General features: G+C 38.0%; 1 protein-coding gene across 11 annotated transcripts in view; it reads right to left on the bottom strand.

Annotated features, from left to right (window-relative positions):
* ST6GALNAC3 (ST6 N-acetylgalactosaminide alpha-2,6-sialyltransferase 3) overlaps positions 1-19,879 on the bottom strand; it is a 766,015-nt gene that overhangs the window by 381,147 nt on the left and 364,989 nt on the right. For all 11 annotated transcript variants that reach the window (XM_060304140.2, XM_060304142.2, XM_060304134.2 and 8 more), the window contains one exon: positions 1,052-1,461. In XM_060304140.2, the coding sequence (XP_060160123.1) occupies positions 1,052-1,461 (410 nt within the window). The remainder of the gene's footprint in view (positions 1-1,051; positions 1,462-19,879) is intronic.

The following is a 19,879-nucleotide window of genomic DNA, read 5'->3' on the forward strand; positions in this document are numbered from 1 at the left end:
TCCCCTTCTCAAGCACACACTGCAATATAGTTGAAAGTTTAAATTTGATAATAAGGAAGAATAAAAGACAGATATTTTGAGGAAATCAGAATGTTAACATTGGAATTATAGTCAATGCTCAATTTATCCATAGTATTACACAAAAAAGCAAAATTCACAGTAATTCAAACTTTCAGCAATCAGTTTCAATATTTTCCTGCAGCCGTTCTTGATTAGAACTAGATATATGAACTAAGGTAAACTAATTTATAATTCTACTTCTCTCTCACATACTGGTTACCTTTCTAAAGAGGAAGAAAGAGTGGTGAGCAATAGTTACAAGGGAGAAGAGGAAGAAGAAGCAGGCGGAGGAAGCAGCAAAAGTAAGGAGTAGAAGAAGAAGACAGGCAGGCCTCGGGAAAGGCGGTTTACAGAATGCTGCAGAAAACCGGATGTAATGAGAAAAATGCAAATTGGTTTTTAGATCATTGAGTGAACGGTATGTATATCTCATTTCCCTTCAAGAATCCACTGTTAATGATTTTAAGGAATGCATAATTTCAACATGGTATTCTGCTTAACATGTTAAATGCTAAGTTATGGTGTTCATGATCGTAGGACCTATTTGCAGGCAAGAAGCTATGCAACCTTATTAGAGAATCAATAGCTTGTTCTGTTTTGTGCTCTCAGTAAATTTTTGCCACAGCTTCCAAAGGAGTTTAGGTCCTAAAGTTCTCTCACATTTCTATTTTAAAACAGAAATGTGTAGACGTCTTTCGGCTAAAATCCAATTTATTCAATAGCAAATTGAGCTAAATAAGAAGAAATCTAAAGATACCTTGGGGAAGCAGCCAGTGCTTTTTTGGAGCCTCAAGCCAATCAAAAGGGAGAGAACAGAAGGTGGGGTAGGTGGAATAAATGGGGCCTAGCTGCTGGCTCATCAAGTAATCATAATAGTCCAAAACATATAACAATCAGTTTGAAAAGTTACTCTGTTCATTTGACAGCTGGCAAAAGAACTCAGCAAAGATTTAGCATAAAAGACAATAAGGCTGCTTCTCAGAGGACTCACCTGTCTTTCCCAGTTTCCTTCTTAAACACTCCATCACAGTAACTCATGCGCTTCTCCGTGGTCACGTAAATCTGGGCATTGGGATAGATGTCAACAGTCTTTTTCAGCATGTTGTAAACAATGCCATTGCCGTCTTTCCTCATATTGCGGAAAGGGCCCCAAATAACATAAATAGTAGCATTTGCTTCCTTGAAAAAATAATCAGGGTTTTTCAGCAAAAGAGGAACGCTGGTATGGGATACAACTCGAATCATTGTCATGCGGCCAACATCTTCTTCATAGCCCTTGGTGGGGGCATTGTTCATTCTCCAAATGCAGGAAGACTGATCTATCTCGTTCCCCACCTTCTGGCCAACCATCTGACCTGAGTTTGACACTATGGCACAAAGGTTACAGTCCAGTTGCAAAGGCTGAAAAACAAAAAGAGAAACAGGGCGGGGGAAGAAATGTGTAAATTAGTAAGTTCCATCTATCCAAACAAGTTCCTCTGGGAAAACAGAAAATCCAGATATTGTGCATAACTGCTGAGTGTGGGAATACCTCTGAAATATACTTATACCAAACCAACAGTAGTTGTATTGCACTTTAATTTATTATTTAATTACGCCTGTCTACTAGACGGTAAACTCAGTAACAGCAGAATCAATGTCTGTCTTCTTCATTTTAACCTCACTCCCCAGAAGTCCCTGGAATACTATAGTAGCTCAATATATAGTGGTTAAGTCAGGAAATGAAAGCAATTTAATTTAGGTAATTAAGATAATTCATTAATTAAGATAATTTATTAAGACCCTGAACTTAATATTAGGGAAGAAATGGACTTTTCCAATTCATCTAGAATTACTGATTTAGTTGAAAAGAGAAAAGCAATCCAGAAGAAACATATCAACATACCAACAGGTTCAATCTAGGTGGGCAAATTGAGTAGCAAAGAGACTCAGAAAAGTCACCAGGATAATTATCACACAACTGTCAATGGTAGGGACTCAAAGTAGTTATTTGACTAACTACTAACTACTATGTACCATGTTCTAGGGGTTGGGGATTCAGCTGTGAACATTTTAAACAAATATCCCTACTCCCACAGAGCTTACATTCAAGTGAGGAAAGAAAGGTAACAGACAAATCTGCACAGTATATGTTAGATGGAGGTGAGTACTAAATAGGGAAAATTAAAGCAAGGAAGGAAGTAAGGATGTATCTATGTGAATGTATGTGTGTGTGTTGGTGGAGTGACCAGAAAAGGCCTCAGGAAAAAATTATATTTGAGGAAAGACTTGAACGAAGTAAAAGGGCTGACCATGGGATTTTGCAAAAAAAAAAAAAAGGCATTTCTGCAAATACCCCAGGGTAGGAGAGGAACAATAGGGAGGGCAATGTGGCCTGGCAGAGCACTGAGAATAGCAAGTGAGTACTGGGGCAAGAGAGGTGGCAGGGGAGCCGTCACTTAGGGCCTTTTACTTAAGAGCCACTGAGGGCTCTGGGCAGGGGAATGACTGATCCAAGTCACGTTGTAACAGCTTTGGCTGCTGTGTGGAAAACTGACACAAGGAAGGCAGGGGTAGAAACTGTGAGAACAGGATGCTGCCATAATCCCAGCAAGAGAGGATGATGGCTTGGACCAGGTTGGGTAGCAGAGGTGGTGGTAAGAAGCTGGTCACATGCTGGATATTTTCTGAAGGTAGGGCTTGCTGGGTTGACCAGTAGATGGAAGGTGAGATCTGAGAGAGAGAAAGGAGTCGAGGATAACTTCAGATTTTTAGCCTAAGAAATTGGAAGCCTGGAGCTGCCTTTAACTGAGAAGGAGAAGGCTTCAGGAGAAACAGACCGGGGGAGGAAGCAGGAGCTCATTTCCAGACCTGTTAGATTTAAGGTGACTTGAACACAGACTCCTGCAGCAAATGTTATAACAAAACTACTCAAGCAGCTTTTATTTATCTTCCTGATTATTAAAGTAATATGGGCTTATTGTGGAAAACTTGAAAAATATAAAAAGAATTAAAACTCTCCATATTTCCACCACTCAACAACGGCTACAATGTTTTGTGGTATTTTCTTCCTTCTAGACATGTTGAGAAATACCATTTATACAATTTGGCCGCCTTGATTTTTCAATTAATTCCACATCATTGAACTTTCCCATGTTAGTAAATAGTCCTTAGCGATATTTTTAATGCCTGCATAATATTCCATTGTATGGATGTACCATAATGTACCTATCTGCCTCCTTCTGGGCATTAGCTATTATCTGATTTTTTTATATCACAAAAAAATTGCTTTGATGAGCATCCTTATGCTTCCCATTGTATTCTGGATGCTAACAGTTATTACATTAATTTAACTTTACTTCTTTGATTTTGTTTTCATGGTACACTGTAAAATACACTAGAATGACAAGGGTATTTATTTGAGATGTCAAATTAAGAATTTCAAAAAAGCTTTACTTATGCAGCCCACAAAGGTCCATTTGTGAAGTGCCTTAAAACTCTGCTATGAAAGGGACTGTCCATCACTCCTGCTACAGTAAGATTTCTGAACTAAGGTGGGCAGCAGGTGATCCAGGCGCCAGGTTAGAATAGGTCTGCTCAAAGCGGGTGAGTATATTAGAGCACTTGGAAATGGGGTTCTCTAGGTTGGTGTCATAGTGAAAACTTCACCAGTGGGCAAATGGAGGCACAAGGGGATGCCTCTGAGAATCAGGCATTGATCTAAGCCCCTTCCTCAAGCACCTAGCAGCCCACAGTCTTTGGGGATGATAAGGAAGAACACAATGTTCTTCCTGCCAGGCGATTTGCAGCTGGGCCTGACATCCATTACACTTAGCGGAGTCCTCCAAACTCACTTAGAGTCACACAAATCAATGCCTGATTTAAATTGTGTGGGTCACATGGCACATTCCAACTTATCACCAAGATGCATATGGTACAGGGAGGTTAGGTTCCATTTATTGTTCCAAGAAGTTGCTTCACTGTATAATAAAAACATTTTGAGGATACAGGCCTCCACACATTAAAAAAAGAATCAAAAAGAAAGATATAAAGAAAAAGCCTTGGGTGTGTTCTAATCTACAACATGTAGCAATCTGCATTGGATTTCCAAGTCGTTAAAGTGAATTAGCTGGTTCTGCTGTAACAAAGCTTAATTTAACTAATAAAAATCAGTATACTGGTTTCACTTGACAATTGTGACCTCTGAGAGTGATCAATTAAGACATCACAATCTGTTTCATGACAACATATCAGGATGCTGCAGCTGTGCAGTTTACGAGGTCAGCAGCTGACTAACAACTTGAGGGCAAACACTGGGAATAACAGCTTGTCTATGTGACAAACATGTAATTGGGCAGGGTGCTACGAATGTAATGACTTTGGGGATAGGTTGTGATCTTTAAATTGCCCCTTTCTTTTATACTGTTCGCTTGGCCATATTGTCACCACGGCCAGAGTGGTAAGAAACTTCTGCATGTCATACTTCTTGTTCTCAGACCTGCCCAGCTGTCTGGTTTCCTGAATGAGGTGCCAGGAGACATGGCTGCATGGAGTGACTGCTCTATTTACCACCTGGTTGCAGGAACCATCTTTACAGCATGATAAGAGCGCAGGGCTAGATGAATGAAACAATCCTAATCATAATCAGAAGCTTCAGGTAACACAAAGAGCTTGTTAAAGCACAAGGGACTCATTTATATGTTTGAAGGCACCTTCAAACTACAGTAAGCTATGATAAAAAGAAAGCCGCACCTGGGCATGAATGGATGGTTTGACCCAAGAGCTGCTCTTATCTGGTTATCTCAGTTCCTTTTATTAGCTTTATCGCTGCATCTTGTGATCTCAACTTTCTTTGTTAAAACGTCCTGCTGTTTCTTGAGCTCGTTTATGTTATTTGATTTGAGGCCCTTGCTTGAAAATTTATTCCATATGTGTCCACTCGCTCAGTTCTGCCTCAGTAAGCAGTTTCTTTCTAGATTGAGGCCCTGGATTTTCCGAGACCTTTGGAAAGATTTATCTGGCTCCACTTTATCAAGCCTCATCTTAACTTTCAATTCTCCTTTTCAGTTGACTTGTCCCTATTTTTTGTTTTTCTTTATTAAAAACAAACTTGACCTCTTTGTCTTTTCCTCTTGCACACTCAAAACATCAAGCCAAACGCTTTGCTTGGGCTTGGGCTGTGTCTATAAACTGAGATCACCACAAATATACAGCTGACCCTGTCTAGGCAACTGTGTCACTGTTAAGAGAAAGCTCGCAAATGTCAAACGCTTTCTTTTATTTGACATCTAAGACACTGATTTTTTTTTTAATGGTAACATCATTATACAGGCATACCTTGTTTTACTGGGCTTCGTTTTATTGCGCTTCATAGATATTGCGTTTTTTACAAATTGAAGGTGTGCAGCAACCCACATTGTCGTATGATGGTTAGAGTATTTTAGCAATAAAGTATTTTTTAAATTAAGGCATGTATTTGTTTAGACATAAGGCTATTGCACACTTAATAGACTATAGTATAGTGTAAACATAATTTTTACATGCCCTGGGAAACCAAAACATTCGTGTGACTTTACTGCAATATTCACTTTATTGCAGTGGTCCAGTACTGAACCTGCAATATCGCCAAGATTTGCCTTATTTGATTTGGGTATTTTCTCCCTCTGCAAAATAATACTGGCTCTATACCTGCATATCTGGAAATAACAGTCAGCTTGGGGAAAGTTAAGTATTTGGTGATATCTAGTAAACAATCAAGTAATTTTTACCTAGCACCTATTCTGTGCAAGGCTCTGTTAAGGGTAAAATAATTTTAGAATTCTAATCAGTGTGAGTTTTAACCTCAGTACACAGCCTTGAGGTAGGTGGGGAAGTTTTATGATCAGCTAGGGTCAATTCATATACTATTTTAAAGGTCTAAGGGATTGCCTTGAAAAACAGGTCCTTTCTCTGCTAAAACAAATCTTGACATTTGCCTCCTTATAAGAAAAAGGACTTGATTCCTGTCTGGGATGCAGGGAGAGGATGAGAGAGGGAAGAAGCAGTGTGAGGGAGATATATAAGTATGGTGTATTACATTTATTGATATTAACATGATTGAATACATACTATGGGCCAGTCATCCTGCCCAGCACTTTATTACATTATTCCATTCAGTTCTCATAATAAATTCTTCAAAAGTTAGTTTTTATTTCCCATTAATGAGTTGACGAAATTGAGACAAACATGATGTCCAGTGGGTACTACATGTCTTTCAGGTTAAAAAGAGAGCACTCTCTTTTTAAAAAAAAAAAGTGAAAGAGAGCATTTCACTTTCATGAAATGCACTCACAGCACTATTAAGAAGTGGGGGATATTAAAGAAATATTTACTATTAATTTGCACTATTCCTAATATACATACAGGCAAACACCGCAAATCTCACCCAGTATCATATTAAAATTATTTATATTAAATTATAAATTAATGTTCTTAACCATGCTGGAGGCCAAGAATTTCACCAAAACAGGACAAAGTTCTTAGCTGATGAAAGTCCCCTCAGGAGTGTTACAGTTTGCATGGGGGTAGAATTAACCTCTCCTTTCTGACAATGGCATTATGATGGCAGAAGAAATTATGTGGACATTTTTTTCTTAATATTTCAGTTTGAAATACGGCTGAAATTTTAGTCTAAGATAATCTAATCATGACCAATTTTATTGGCTTTAAAATGGTCCTCCACATCTTTTCACTCAATCTGCTTTTCAAACTTTTTTTCATAGCAGCAGTGAATCGTGTTTCTTTCTGAAGCATTAAATGATTACAGCCCATGTCCGAGAAAACAAAAGGCCATGGCAGATGCTGTTATAAGCTGGTCTCCGTGGCTAAAGAGAATACCTCCCCCTGTCGGAAAGACTCCTTGAGGCAAATGCACTCTAGAAGCCCCCAGTGGTTGCTTTCAAGTCCTTGGGAAGCAAAGTCTGCTGGAGACGCCAAGCCCTCCTCTAACTCTTTGAGTCGCTCCCCTCTCCATATGAAGAAGGCATGTAGGTTCTAGGACACTGGCTGCCTGGGATACTATGCTCATCCTGTAGGTCATTTTACAGGCATGCTGATTTTTATTTTTATCTTTTCCGAAGCATGAGCATGTAGCACAGAAATGGATTCTCGTTTGCATAAACGTTGAAGAACGTAAGCGCCAGAAATCCTTGCTACTATGGAGGTAAGGAGGAAGACGTGGCTCTTCTCATCTCTTTTTAAGAGTCTGTGGTATTTTAATAATTAGCCTTATTTTCCTGTGTGTAAATATTATTTAGGTGGACTCTAGGAACCAATTTACCATGACATGCCCAACTGATCCTTGCCTGGTTGAAAAAAGAAAAAATGACCAAAACTAACAGGTCATTCACTCTGATCGGCAAGTTTCACCTTTTGTTGAGTCACAGTCACTTTTCTCTTCAAACTAGGACACATATAGTTAAAGACTTCTTTCTGTTTTTCTGCTCTAAATTTACACACACACACACACACACACACACACACACACACACACGGTCACCCTCATCCAGCTAATGAGACAGCTCACCCCCTGGCCACTTTCTCCATCCTGCTCGCTACCAACCGCTCTGGAAAATTCCCCTCCTCTCTTCTTTGGGTAAGAATCAGACAAACTGCCCTTTCCTTTTTGAATGATATATTGGGACAACTGCCAAGCACTTTACATTTTAATCAGTAAGAAGAATGAAATATTTAACCTTTACTTTTTTCTCCATGAATAAGCTTATAGACAATACAATAGATAATTAAAATCTGTGAATTAAAACTTGCAAAACAGTGTGGTTTCCCCAGCAAAGAGAAATGGCCAGGTACGAAAGGTCACCTGTCAACCAGTTCTAGTTATTAAATCTCTGCATTTATCACTGAGGTGGCTCTACAGAAAACGAAGGTCAAGACATTAAATTATGAAACAGTCAGGATTAGAAAAGGTCACTAAAAATTCAAGTAAAATTTAACCAAACCTGCTAATTCAAGTAAGCAGACACAGCCAGGGATGAAACACAGCACTGGACAGAGATAATCTATCTCCCTACTTTAGCCCCATATTGAAAATGAATTTCTATTTGATGTCTTGAAGTCTAAAATGAAACTTGCTCATCTCAAATAAAAGCAGGAGCTTCGATAAATATTTCAGAACGAAAATCATGTTTGAATCGAACCGGCTTAAATTATTAAAAACATTGTTTTATATTTTCTAAGGGTTGCTTTCACTTCAACCATGAGAATGCAATCTAAAGTATCGGCAGTGGGGCACCCCTGGCACCTTAAATGCTTTACAGGACAATTAGCGACTCACCATTCACTAATCTACTACTTTAATGTTGAAATAAATGAGATCTTTGCTTTTCATCATGCAATTTGAATAAATTTGAACAAAGCAGGTTGAACAAAGCTCTGGAGACACACTCTTCAGTTTGCTGTCATTTATTCCTCTACTCTTCCTGAATGTCTTTAGAATTTTAGTTTTAGAGGCTTCAACATGTATAATGACGCCATTGGGGAACAGATTTTGCCTTTATTCTCCTCGATGTTCTTTTGAGGTCTTTCAAGTGAAAGGTACAAAAAAGGCATTAACAATCTGGCATTGTTTTTATTGCTTGACAAAGAAAAAAATGTATTTTAATTTTTCCTGTGTTTCAGGAATGGTTAAGCAAGCTGTTTTCATCTACACTGAGTCACTTTCAGCAGACCTCTGTGAACAAAGAATTGTAAAGACTGTTCTAGAGAGAAATCAACACAGTTCAACTAAGCCAGCCTGTATATGTACTTTTGTACCCCTCCACAGCCAGCTTCTTTCAGTTAATGCAGCTTTCAAAAGCAGTGTGTATAAATCATACACTATGAGCAACAGCACATAAAAAGATACATTTGATAACCCACAGTTTGGCTCTGACTCTGTGGATTTGGGATATGGCATTTACCTTGATTCCTACCTGGTGGCATTACATCCAAGCATAAAACTTAATAGGGGGGTGCATAAAAATGTTAATGTCAAGAGATAATTCTAAAACCAGCACCATAAAACTATGTTTCTCAGTCACCGTAGATGATGTGTTCTCTTTATTTGGAACTTCCTTTAGAAAATGCATCTGTATAATCATGAAGGCACACCAAAGGAAAGCAGTTTGCTTTCTCTGGACTGGAAGGCAAACAATGAGTCTTTTCAAACCAAAAAAGAGTTTTCACCTATAGACTGAGAAAATGGGAGTAATTCATATTTCACTATCACTATCAGATCATACCAAAATTTGACTGATTTTGAGGCCAACTTACCTCTGGATTATTTTCCTCTCCCTTCAGGAAGATGAGCTCAGGACCCAGTGCTAACATACTATCTCTTCATGGATCACATAAAGAGAGTAAGAGAGAAAGCTGATTTATGCTATGGTATTAGTATCTCACATGTCGCTCAACTAGGGACATGGTTCTTAACTAGCTGTGCATTACAATGACCAAAGGAGCTTTAAAAAAATTATAATGGCTGGACTTCACCCCAGACTATTTGAATCAGACAACTCTTGAGGATGGTGCCTGCACCTAAGTTTTTTTTTTTAAGTTTCACACATGATTACAGTGGGCATCTAGGTTTGAGAAATATTGTCCTAGAGGAAATAGCAATGGCAAATTAGACCATAATGCCTGATAAAAAAGGAGGAAAAACAAAATGGTAAATTTGGATCCCTCACGCACTAGATGCTAGTGTAGTAAATCCTTCCATTACCCCTCAAACACTGCTAGATTGGTGAGCAGCAGTTAGGATTGAAATCAGTCCTATAAGTCAGAGGTTATGAAGAACAAATGGGAAAGATATTGCAGGTTTGCATGTAGTACCAAGCATGAGAACTTCATTTCCACAAAGATATTGTTAATTATATAGCATGAGAGGTGTTCTTTATGTTCTCGCCAGAATTTGCTTTGGAAGCAAGGAAAATCATGTTACCTTACAAATGCTCTTAACTGTCATGTAGAATTTCTGCCAGCATATAAGGCTAGTGATAAATTGAACATTTGTTGACATTCATTCAATACAGGTTTTTTGGTTTTTTTCATCTTGTTTTATTTTCTAGGCTGGAGGATGCTTTAGGGGGTTTATAGTTTGAGAGGAAGGGGTTGGTGAAGAGGGAGTAATTGCAAATACAAGAAAAGGAGCCACTAATGGAGTGAGAACCCAGGAAAGATAGGAATCAATAATTTAAGGAATATTACTAGGTCATAAAAAGAATGAAATATTGTCATTTGCAGCAACATCGATGGACCTAGAGATTATCATACTAAGTGAAGTAAATCAGACAAAGACAAATATTACATGATATAACTAATATGTGTAATCTAAAAAATAATACAAATGAACGTATTTACAAAACAAAAACAGACTCACAGATGTAGAAAACAAATTTATGATTACCAAAAGGGAAAAGGGTGGGGTAGGGATAAATTAGGAGTATGGGATTAACAGATACATACCACTACACATGAAATAGATAAAAAACAAAGACCTACTATATAGCACAGGGAGCTATAGTCAATATCTTGTAATAACCTATAATGGAAAAGAATCTGAAAATCCTTTTCAGAATTTTATATTTTAAATATAAATGTATTTATATTTACTTCTTTTATATTCGGATATATATATCTGAATCACTTTTCTGTATACCTGAAACTAATACATATTTTAAATCAACTATAGTTCAATAATAAATAAATAAATAAATAAAACTTAAGAGCACAGTTGGATGAATAGCCTTTGAAAAAGTAGAGACACCTCTTCCTCTGAGACAGGAAAAAAAGAATTAAGAATGAGGAGAAACATGTAACCTTACAAGACTGGAATACAACTAGGGTTTACTCCAGATTCCCTTATATTTCTATAAAGCAAGTAAGGGTTAATTATTGAGAGACTTAGAGGTAAGGTTAACAGACTGCGGAAGAGACATGAACTTTTGAGAAAGAGAATATTTTGAGCAAGAATCAAAAGGATTGCCAATTATGCCACAGTTAGAATTTAGAAATTATAGACTTTTGATGAATATACTGTAAGGTTATGCATTCTTTCTCACACTGTTTAGGAGCACAGAGGCAAGGATGAAGAAAGAGTTTAGCTAGCTTGATTCAGGGCTGGAGATTGAGGCAAGTGGTGTACTGAAAATTCAAAGTTGAGAAATAACTATGGGCACTAGTAACATGAATTCCAAACTGAAAGTGGAAGGAAATGGTAGGAAAATGAGTAAATGGAAGAGATAAGGAAACAAATATGTCTTAGTGGGGTTATGTTCCTTCACTGGAGACAGGGAGAGATAAGCTTGTATTGTATATCTTAAGGGTATGCTTGTTTGGCGAATAAGGAGAAAAATGTGGCTTACAGGCTTCAGGAAGGAAGCTGTAGTATAAGTCATTCCTTCCAGTTTGGAAATGCAAAAACCAAAGAACAGAGAATATTCAAATTCATTATCATTAAAAAGTACCATGTTCTTGGATTGAAAGAACTAATATTGTTAGATGACCATACTACCCAAGGAAATCTACAGATTCAATGCTATCCCTATTAAAATACCAATGGCATTTTTCACAGAACTAGAACAAAAAATTTTACAATTTGTATGGAAACACGAAAGACCCCAAATAGCCACAAGAATCTTGAGAAAGAAGAACAGAGCTGGAGGAATCATGCCGCCTGACTTCAGAATATACCACAAAGCTACAGTCATCAAAACATCATGGTACTGGCACAAAAACAGACACACAAATCAATGGAACAGAATAAACAGCCCAGAAATAAATTCACGCACTTATGGTGAATCTATAGCAAACGAGGTAAGAATATATAATGAAGAAAAGACAGTCTCTTCAATAAGTAGTGTTGGGAAAGCTGCACAGCTACATGTAAAAGAATGAAATTAGAACATTTTCTAAAACCAGATACAAAAATAAACTCAAAATAGATTAAAGACCTAAATGTAAAACAAGAAACCATAAAACTCCTAGAGGAAATCATAGGCAGAACACTCTTTGACATAAATTGTAGCAATATTTTTTTGGATCTATCTCCTAAAGCAAAGGAAATAAAAGCAAAAATTTTAAAAATGGGACCTAATTAAACTTAAAAGCTTTTGCACAGCAAAGAAAGCCATTGACAAAACAAAAAGACAACCTACTGAATGGGAAAAAAATATTTGCAAATGATATAACTGATAAGAAGTTAATATATCCAACATAATAAAAACAGTTCATACAACTCAACATTAAAAAAAAAACTGATTAAAAAATGGGCAGAAGACCTGAATAGATATATTTCCAAAGAGGAAATGCAGATGGCCAATAGGTACATAAAAGTATGTTCAACATCACTTATCATCAGGGAAATGCAAATCAAAACCACAATGAGATATCACCTTACATCTGTCAGAATGTCTATCATCAAAAGTCTACAAATAACAAATGCTGATGAGGATGTGGAGAAAAGGGAACTCTTGCACACTATTGGTGGGAATATAAATTGGTACAGCCACTATGGTAAACAGTATGGAGGTTTCTCAAAAAACTAAAACTAGAACTACCATATGACCCAGCAATTGCACTCCTGGGTATATATTTGAAAAAAACAAAAACTCTAATTCAAAAAGATACATGCACCCCAATGTTCATAGCAGCATTATTTACAATTGCCAAGGTATGGAAGCAACTTAAATATCCATCAACAGATGAATGGATAAAGAAGCCGTGGTATATCATATATCCAATGGAATATTACTCAGCCATAAAACAGAATGAAATTTTGCCATTTGCAGCAACATGGATGGACATGGAGGGCATTATGCTAAGTGAAATAAGTCAGACAGAGAAAGACAAATACTGTATGATATCATTTACATGTGGGATCTAAAAAATATAACAAACTAGTGAATAAAACAAAAAAGAAGCAGACTCACAGATATAGGGAACAAACTAGTGGTTACCTGTGGGGAGAGGAAAGAGGGAGGGGCAACATAGGGGTAGGGGAAAAAAGGGTTATTATGGAATTATATGAAATCATGTATGTGAAACTGTTGAAAATTGTAAAACACTGGAATTTAAAGAATCATTCAATAGGAGAAAGAAAGAAAGAAAAAGAAAGAAAGAAACAAACAAACAAACAAACCAGCATGAGAATATCTGCTTCAGTATGTTAACTTGCAAAATTCAGACCATCTTTCCATGTATGGTAACTAAAATAACTGGAAAAAATATAAAAACCATCTGTTTAAGACTATCCAAGACCTAACAAGATAGTGAGGAGTTGCCAGTCTGGGGAAGTCTGGATCTCAGGGAGGTACACCAACACTAAGGACTAGTTTTGCCCTGGAGGAATTTGTGGCTCTGGAATAATTAGCTAAGTTCTGTTTCTGGCAGCCTCCTGGGTCTAGGAGGACAGAGATCAGAATCCAGAGCCCAAAAAGGGTAAATCAACATCCACTTTGGACTATGTGGAACCCTACATAAAGGACACCCTACATCAAGTTCACAGGACAAAAATTCAAGAATTAACCAAGCTCCAAAAGCAACTGTTGCCATGGGCTCTCCTAATCTAAACCAGACAGTGTCCCCCCCACCCCACATTAGGCAAAATAATCACCATGTAGTAACCTTGTAGCATCCTAACCAATCACCTAATGCCATGCTGCCAGCAGGAATTTTCTTTGTCTTGAGGCTATAAAAGTTGGCTACTAGCCCACAAAGGGGGCCGGCTCTCCCTGGTCTATCAGGAAGTCGGCCCACTGTATTTGAAGTGCCCCTCACTAACTCTGCTCTTTGTTCTTCATAAACTCACTCTTTTCTAAAATACTTCGTGTCTGGAAATTCTTCTCTCAACCTGTGCGCAGACATGACAAGACTACGACTGCTAAGAGGTATCCTAAGAGTAAGTTTGAAATAAACCAGTCTTGCAAAAATCTATCATCTTCTTTCACGTCAATTGGTTGGCTCTGAAAACCTCAATTTTGGAAATTACATGATGTAGTCCTAAACATCTAAATGACCTTAGACATCTGGACAAAGCAAAGAAACTCTTCCCTGGAGAAACATAATGGCACCCTAGGCCTCAAATTATTGCTACAAATAAAATTTCAAATATATGAAAAGACAAAACACCATTAGAGAAAACCAATAGAAACAGTCCTATAGGAGCTCCACATATGGAATTACAGGGCAGACTAAAACAGCTATGTTCACTGTGTTCAAGGAGATAAAAGCCAAGTAAGAATGTTGGCAGGGAAATGAAAACTATAAAAAGTGATGGACTGTACGTGAAAAAGAACCACTTAGGAGAGGCAAGAGACTTTTTCTTCCCTCTTTGTTTCCTGGTGCACGAGGAGAGGGAATTAAGAGCGCTGCTTAAAGGAGCTCCAGAGACGGGCACGAGCTGCGGCTATCAGCGCGGACCCCAGAGACAGGCATGAGACGCTAAGGCTGCTGCTGCCACCACCAAGAAGCCTGTGTGTGAGCACAGGTCACTCTCCACACTGCCCCTCCTGGGAGGCTGTGCAGTCCGCCACTGCCAGGGTCCCGGGATCCAGAGACAACTTCCCCAGGAGAACGCACGGGGCGCCTCAGGCTGGTGCAAAGTCACGCCAGACTCTGCCACCTCAGGCTCGCCCCATATTGTGCCCCTCCCTCCCCCTGGCCTGAGTGAGCCAGAGTCCCCGAATCAGCTGCTCCTTTAACCCCGTCCTGTCTGAGCGAAGAACAGACGCCCTCCGGCGACCTACACGCAGAGGCGGGGCCAAATCCAAAGCTGAGCCCCTGGGAGCTGTGAGAAGAAAGAAGAGAAAAGGAAATCTCTCCCAGCAGCCTCAGGAGCAGTGGATTAAAGCTCCACAATCAACTTGATGTACTCGGCATCTGTGGAATACATGAATAGACAACAAATCATCCCAAATTGAGGAGGTGGACTTTGAGAGCAAGATTTATAATTTTTTCCCCTTTTCCTCTTTTTGTGAGTGTGTATGTGTATACTTCTGTGTGAGATTTTGTCTGTATAGCTTTGCTTCCACCATTTGTCCTAGGGTTCTATCCATCCGTTTGTTTTTTTTAAAATTTTTTTCTTAATAATTATATTTTTATTTTAATAACTTTATTATATTTTACCTTACTTTACTTTATTTTACTTTATCTTCTTTCTTTCTTTCTTTCCCTCCTTCCTTCCTTCCTTCCTCCTTTCTTTCTTTCTTTCTCTCCCTCCCTCTCTCTCTCCCTCTATCTCTCTCTCTCTCTCTCTCTCTTCTTTCTTTCTTTCTTTCTTCTACTAATTCTTTCTTTCTACTTTTTTTCCCTTTTACTATGAGCCGTGTGGATGAAAGGCTCCTGGTGCTGCAGCCAGGAGTCAGTGCTGTGCCTCTGAGGTGGGAGAGCCAACTTCAGGACACTGGTCAACAAGAGACCTCCCAGCTCCACGTAATATCAAACGGCGAAAAACTCCCAGAGATCACCACCTCAACACCAACACCCAGCTTCACTCAACGACCAGCAAGCTACAGTGCTGGACAACCTATGCAAACAACTAGCAAGACAGGAACACAACCCCACCCATTAGCAGAGAGGCTGCCTAAAATCATAATAAGTCCACAGACACCCCAAAACACACAAACAGACGTGGACCTGCCCACCAGCCTCATCCACCAGAACACAGGCACTAGTCCCCTCCACCAGGAAGCCTACACAACCCACTGAACCAACTTTAGCCACTGGGGACAGACACCAAAAACAAGAGGAACTACGAACCTGCAGCCTGCAAAAAGGAGACCCCCAAACACAGTAAGACAAGCAAAATGAGAAGAGAGAAAAACACACAGCAGATGAAGGAGCAAGATTAAAAACCCACCAGACCTAACAAATGAAAAGGAAATAGGCAGTCCACCTGAAAAAGAATTCAGAATAATGATAGTAAAGATGATCCAAAATCTTGGAAATAGAATAGAGAAAATGCAAGAAACATTTAACAAGGACCTAGAAGAACTAAAGATGAAACAAGCAACAATGAACAACCCAATAAATGAAATTAAAAATACTCTAGATGGGATCAATAGCAGAATAACTGAGGCAGAAGAACAGATAAGTGACCTGGAAGATAAAATAGTGGAAATAACTACTGCAGAGTAGAATAAAGAAAAAAGAATAAAAAGAACTGTGGACAGTCTCAGAGACCTCTGGGACAACATTAAATGCACCAACATTCGAATTATAGGGGTTCCAGAAGAAGAAGAGAAAAAGAAACGGACTGAGAATATATTTGAAGAGATTATAGTTGAACACTTCCCTAATATAGGAAAGGAAATAGTTAATCAAGTCCAGGAAGCACGGAGAGTCCCATATAGAATAAATCCAAGGAGAAACACGCCAAGACACATATTAATCAAACTGTCAAAAATTAAATACAAAGAAAACATATTAAAAGCAGCAAGGGAAAAACAACAAATAACACACAAGGGAATCCCCATAAGGTTAACAGCTGATCTTTCAGCAGAAACTCTGCAAGCCAGAAGGGACTGGCAGAACATATTTAAAGTGATGAAGGACAAAAACCTACAACCAAGATTACTCTACCCAGCAAGGATCTCATTCAGATTTGATGGAGGAATTAAAAGCTCTACAGACAAGCAAAACCTGAGAGAGTTCAGCACCACCAAACCAGCTTTACAACAACTACTAAAGGCTCTTCTCCAGGCAAGAAACACAAGAGAAGAAAGGACCTACAATAACGAATGAAAAACAATTAAGAAAATGAGAATAGGAACATACATATCGATAATTACCTTAAATGTAAATGGATTAAATGCTCCCACCAAAAGACACAGACTGGTTGAATGGATACAAAAATAAGACCCATATATATGCTGTCTACAAGAGACCCACTTCAGACCTAGAGACACATACAGACTGAAAGTGAGGGGATGGAAAAAGATATTCCATACAAATGGAAACCAAAAGAAAACTGGAGTAGCAATTCTCATATCAGACAAAATAGACTTTAAAATAAAGACTATTACAAGAGACAAAGAAGGACACTACATAATGATAAAGGGATTGTTCCAAGAAGAAGATATAACAATTGTAAATATTTATGCACCCAACATAGGAGCACCTCAATACATAAGGCAAATACTAACAGCCGTAAAAGGGGAAATCCACAGTAACATATTCATAGTAGGGGACTTTAACACCCCACTTTCACAAATGGAAAGATCATCCAAAATAAAAATAAATAAGAAAACACAAGCTTTAAATGATACATTAAACAAGATGGACTTATGATATTTATAGGACATTCCATCCAAAAACAACAGAGTACACATTTTTCTCAAGTGCTCATGGAACATTCTCCAGGATAGATCATATCTTGGGTCACAAATCAAGCCTTGGTAAATTTAAGAAAATTGAAACTGCATCTATCTTTTCCAACCACAATGCTATGAGACTAGATATCAATTACAGGAAAAGTGCTGTAAAATATACAAACATATGGAGGTTAAACAATACACTACTTAATAACGAAGTGGTCATTGAAGAAATCAAAGAGGAAATCAAAAAATACGTAGAAACAAATGACAATGGAGACACAACAACCCAAAACCTATGGGATGCAGCAAAAGCAGGTCTAAGAGGGAAGTATATAGCAATACAATCCTACCTTAAGAAACAGGAAACATCTCGAATAAACAACCTAACCTTGCACCTAAAGCAATTAGAGAAAGAAGAACAAAAAAAAACCCAAAGCTAGCAGAAGGAAAGAAATCATAAAAATCAGATCAGAAATAAATGAAAAAGAAATGAAGGAAACAATAGCAAAGATCAATAAAACTAAAAGCTGGTTCTTTGAGAAGATAAACAAACTTGATAAACCATTAGACAGACTCATCAAGAAAAAAATGGAGAAGACTCAAATCAATAGAATTAGAAATGAAAAAGGAGAAGTAACAACTGACACTGCAGAAATATAAAAGATCATGAGAGGTTACTACAAGCAACTCTATGCCAATAATATGGACAACTTGGAAGAAATGGACAAATTCTTAGAAATGCACAACCTGCCGAGACTGAACCAGGAAGATATAAAAAATATGAACAGAACAATCACAAGCACTGAAACTGAAACTGTGATTAAAAATCTTCCAACAAACAAAAGACAGGACCAGATGGCTTCACAGGTGAATTCTATCAAACATTTAGAGAAGAGCTAACACCTATCCTTCTCAAACTCTTCCAAAATATAGCAGAGGGAGGAATACTCCCAAACTCATTCTACAAGGCCACCATCACCCTGATACCAAAACCAGACAAGGATGTCACAAAGAAAGAAAACTACAGGCCAGTATCACTGATGAACATAGATGCAAAAATCCTCAACAAAATACAAGCAAACAGAATCCAACAGCACATTAAGAGGATCATACACCAAGATCAAGTGGGGTTTATATGCAAGGATTCCTCGATATACGCAAATCAATCAATGTGATACACCATATTAACAAATTGAAGGAGAAAAACCATATGGTCAACTGAATAGATGCAGAGAAATCATTCAACAAAATTTAACACCCATTTATGATAAAAATTCTCCAGAAAATAGGCATAGAGGGAACTTTCCTGAACATAATAAAGGCCATATATGACAAACCCACAGCCAACATCATCCTCAATGGTGAAAAACTGAAAGCATTTCCACTAAGATCAGGAACAAGACAAGGTTGCCCACTGTGACCACTCTTATTCAACATAGTTTTGGAAGTTTTAGCCACAGCAATCAGAGAGGAAAAGGGGATAAAGGGAATTCAAATCGGAAAAGAAGAAGTAAAGCTGTCACTGTTTGCAGATAACATGATACTCTACATGGAGAATCTTAAAGATGCTACCAGAAAACTACTAGAGCTAATCAATGAATTTGGTAAAGTAGCAGGATACAAAATTAATGCACAGAAATCTCTGGCATTCCTATACACTAATGATGAAAAATCTGAAAGTGAAATCAAGAAAACACTCCCACTTACCACTGCAACATAAAGAATAAAATATGTAGGAATAAACCTACCTAAGGAGACAAAAGACCTGTATGCAGAAAATTATAAGACACTGATGGAAGAAATTAAAGATGATACAAATAGATGGAGAGATATACCACTTTCTTGGATTGGAAGAATCAACATTGTGAAAATGACTCTACTACCCAAAGCAATCTACAGATTTAATGCAATCCCTATCAAACTACCACTGGCATTTTTCATAGAACTAGAACAAAAAATTTCACAATTTGTATGGAGACACAAAAGACCCTGAATAGCCAAAGCTGTCTTGAGAATGAAAAACGGAGCTGGAGGAATCAGGCTCCCTGACTTCAGACTATACTACAAAGCTACAGTAATCAAGACAGTATGGTACTGGCACAAAAACAGAAAGATAGATCAATGGAACAGGACAGAAAGCCCAGAAATAAACCCACGCACATGTGGTCACCTTACCTTTGATAAAGGAGGCAGGAATGTACAGTGGAGAAAGGACAGCCTCTTCAGTAAGTGGTGCTGGGAAAACTGGACAGGTACATGTAAAAGTATGAGATTAGAACACTCCCTAACACCATACACAAAAATAAACTCAAAATGGATTAAAGACCTAAATGTAAGGCCAGAAACTATCAAACTCTTAGAGGAAAACATAGACAGAACACTCTATGACATAACTCACAACAAGATCCTTTTTGACCCACCTCCTAGAGAAATGGAAATAAAAACAAAAATAAACAAATGGGACCTAATGAAACTTCAAAGCTTTTGCACAG

The sequence above is a fragment of the Globicephala melas genome, chromosome 1, assembly GCF_963455315.2.
Source record: "Globicephala melas chromosome 1, mGloMel1.2, whole genome shotgun sequence".
NCBI classification, from domain to species: Eukaryota; Metazoa; Chordata; class Mammalia; order Artiodactyla; family Delphinidae; genus Globicephala; species Globicephala melas.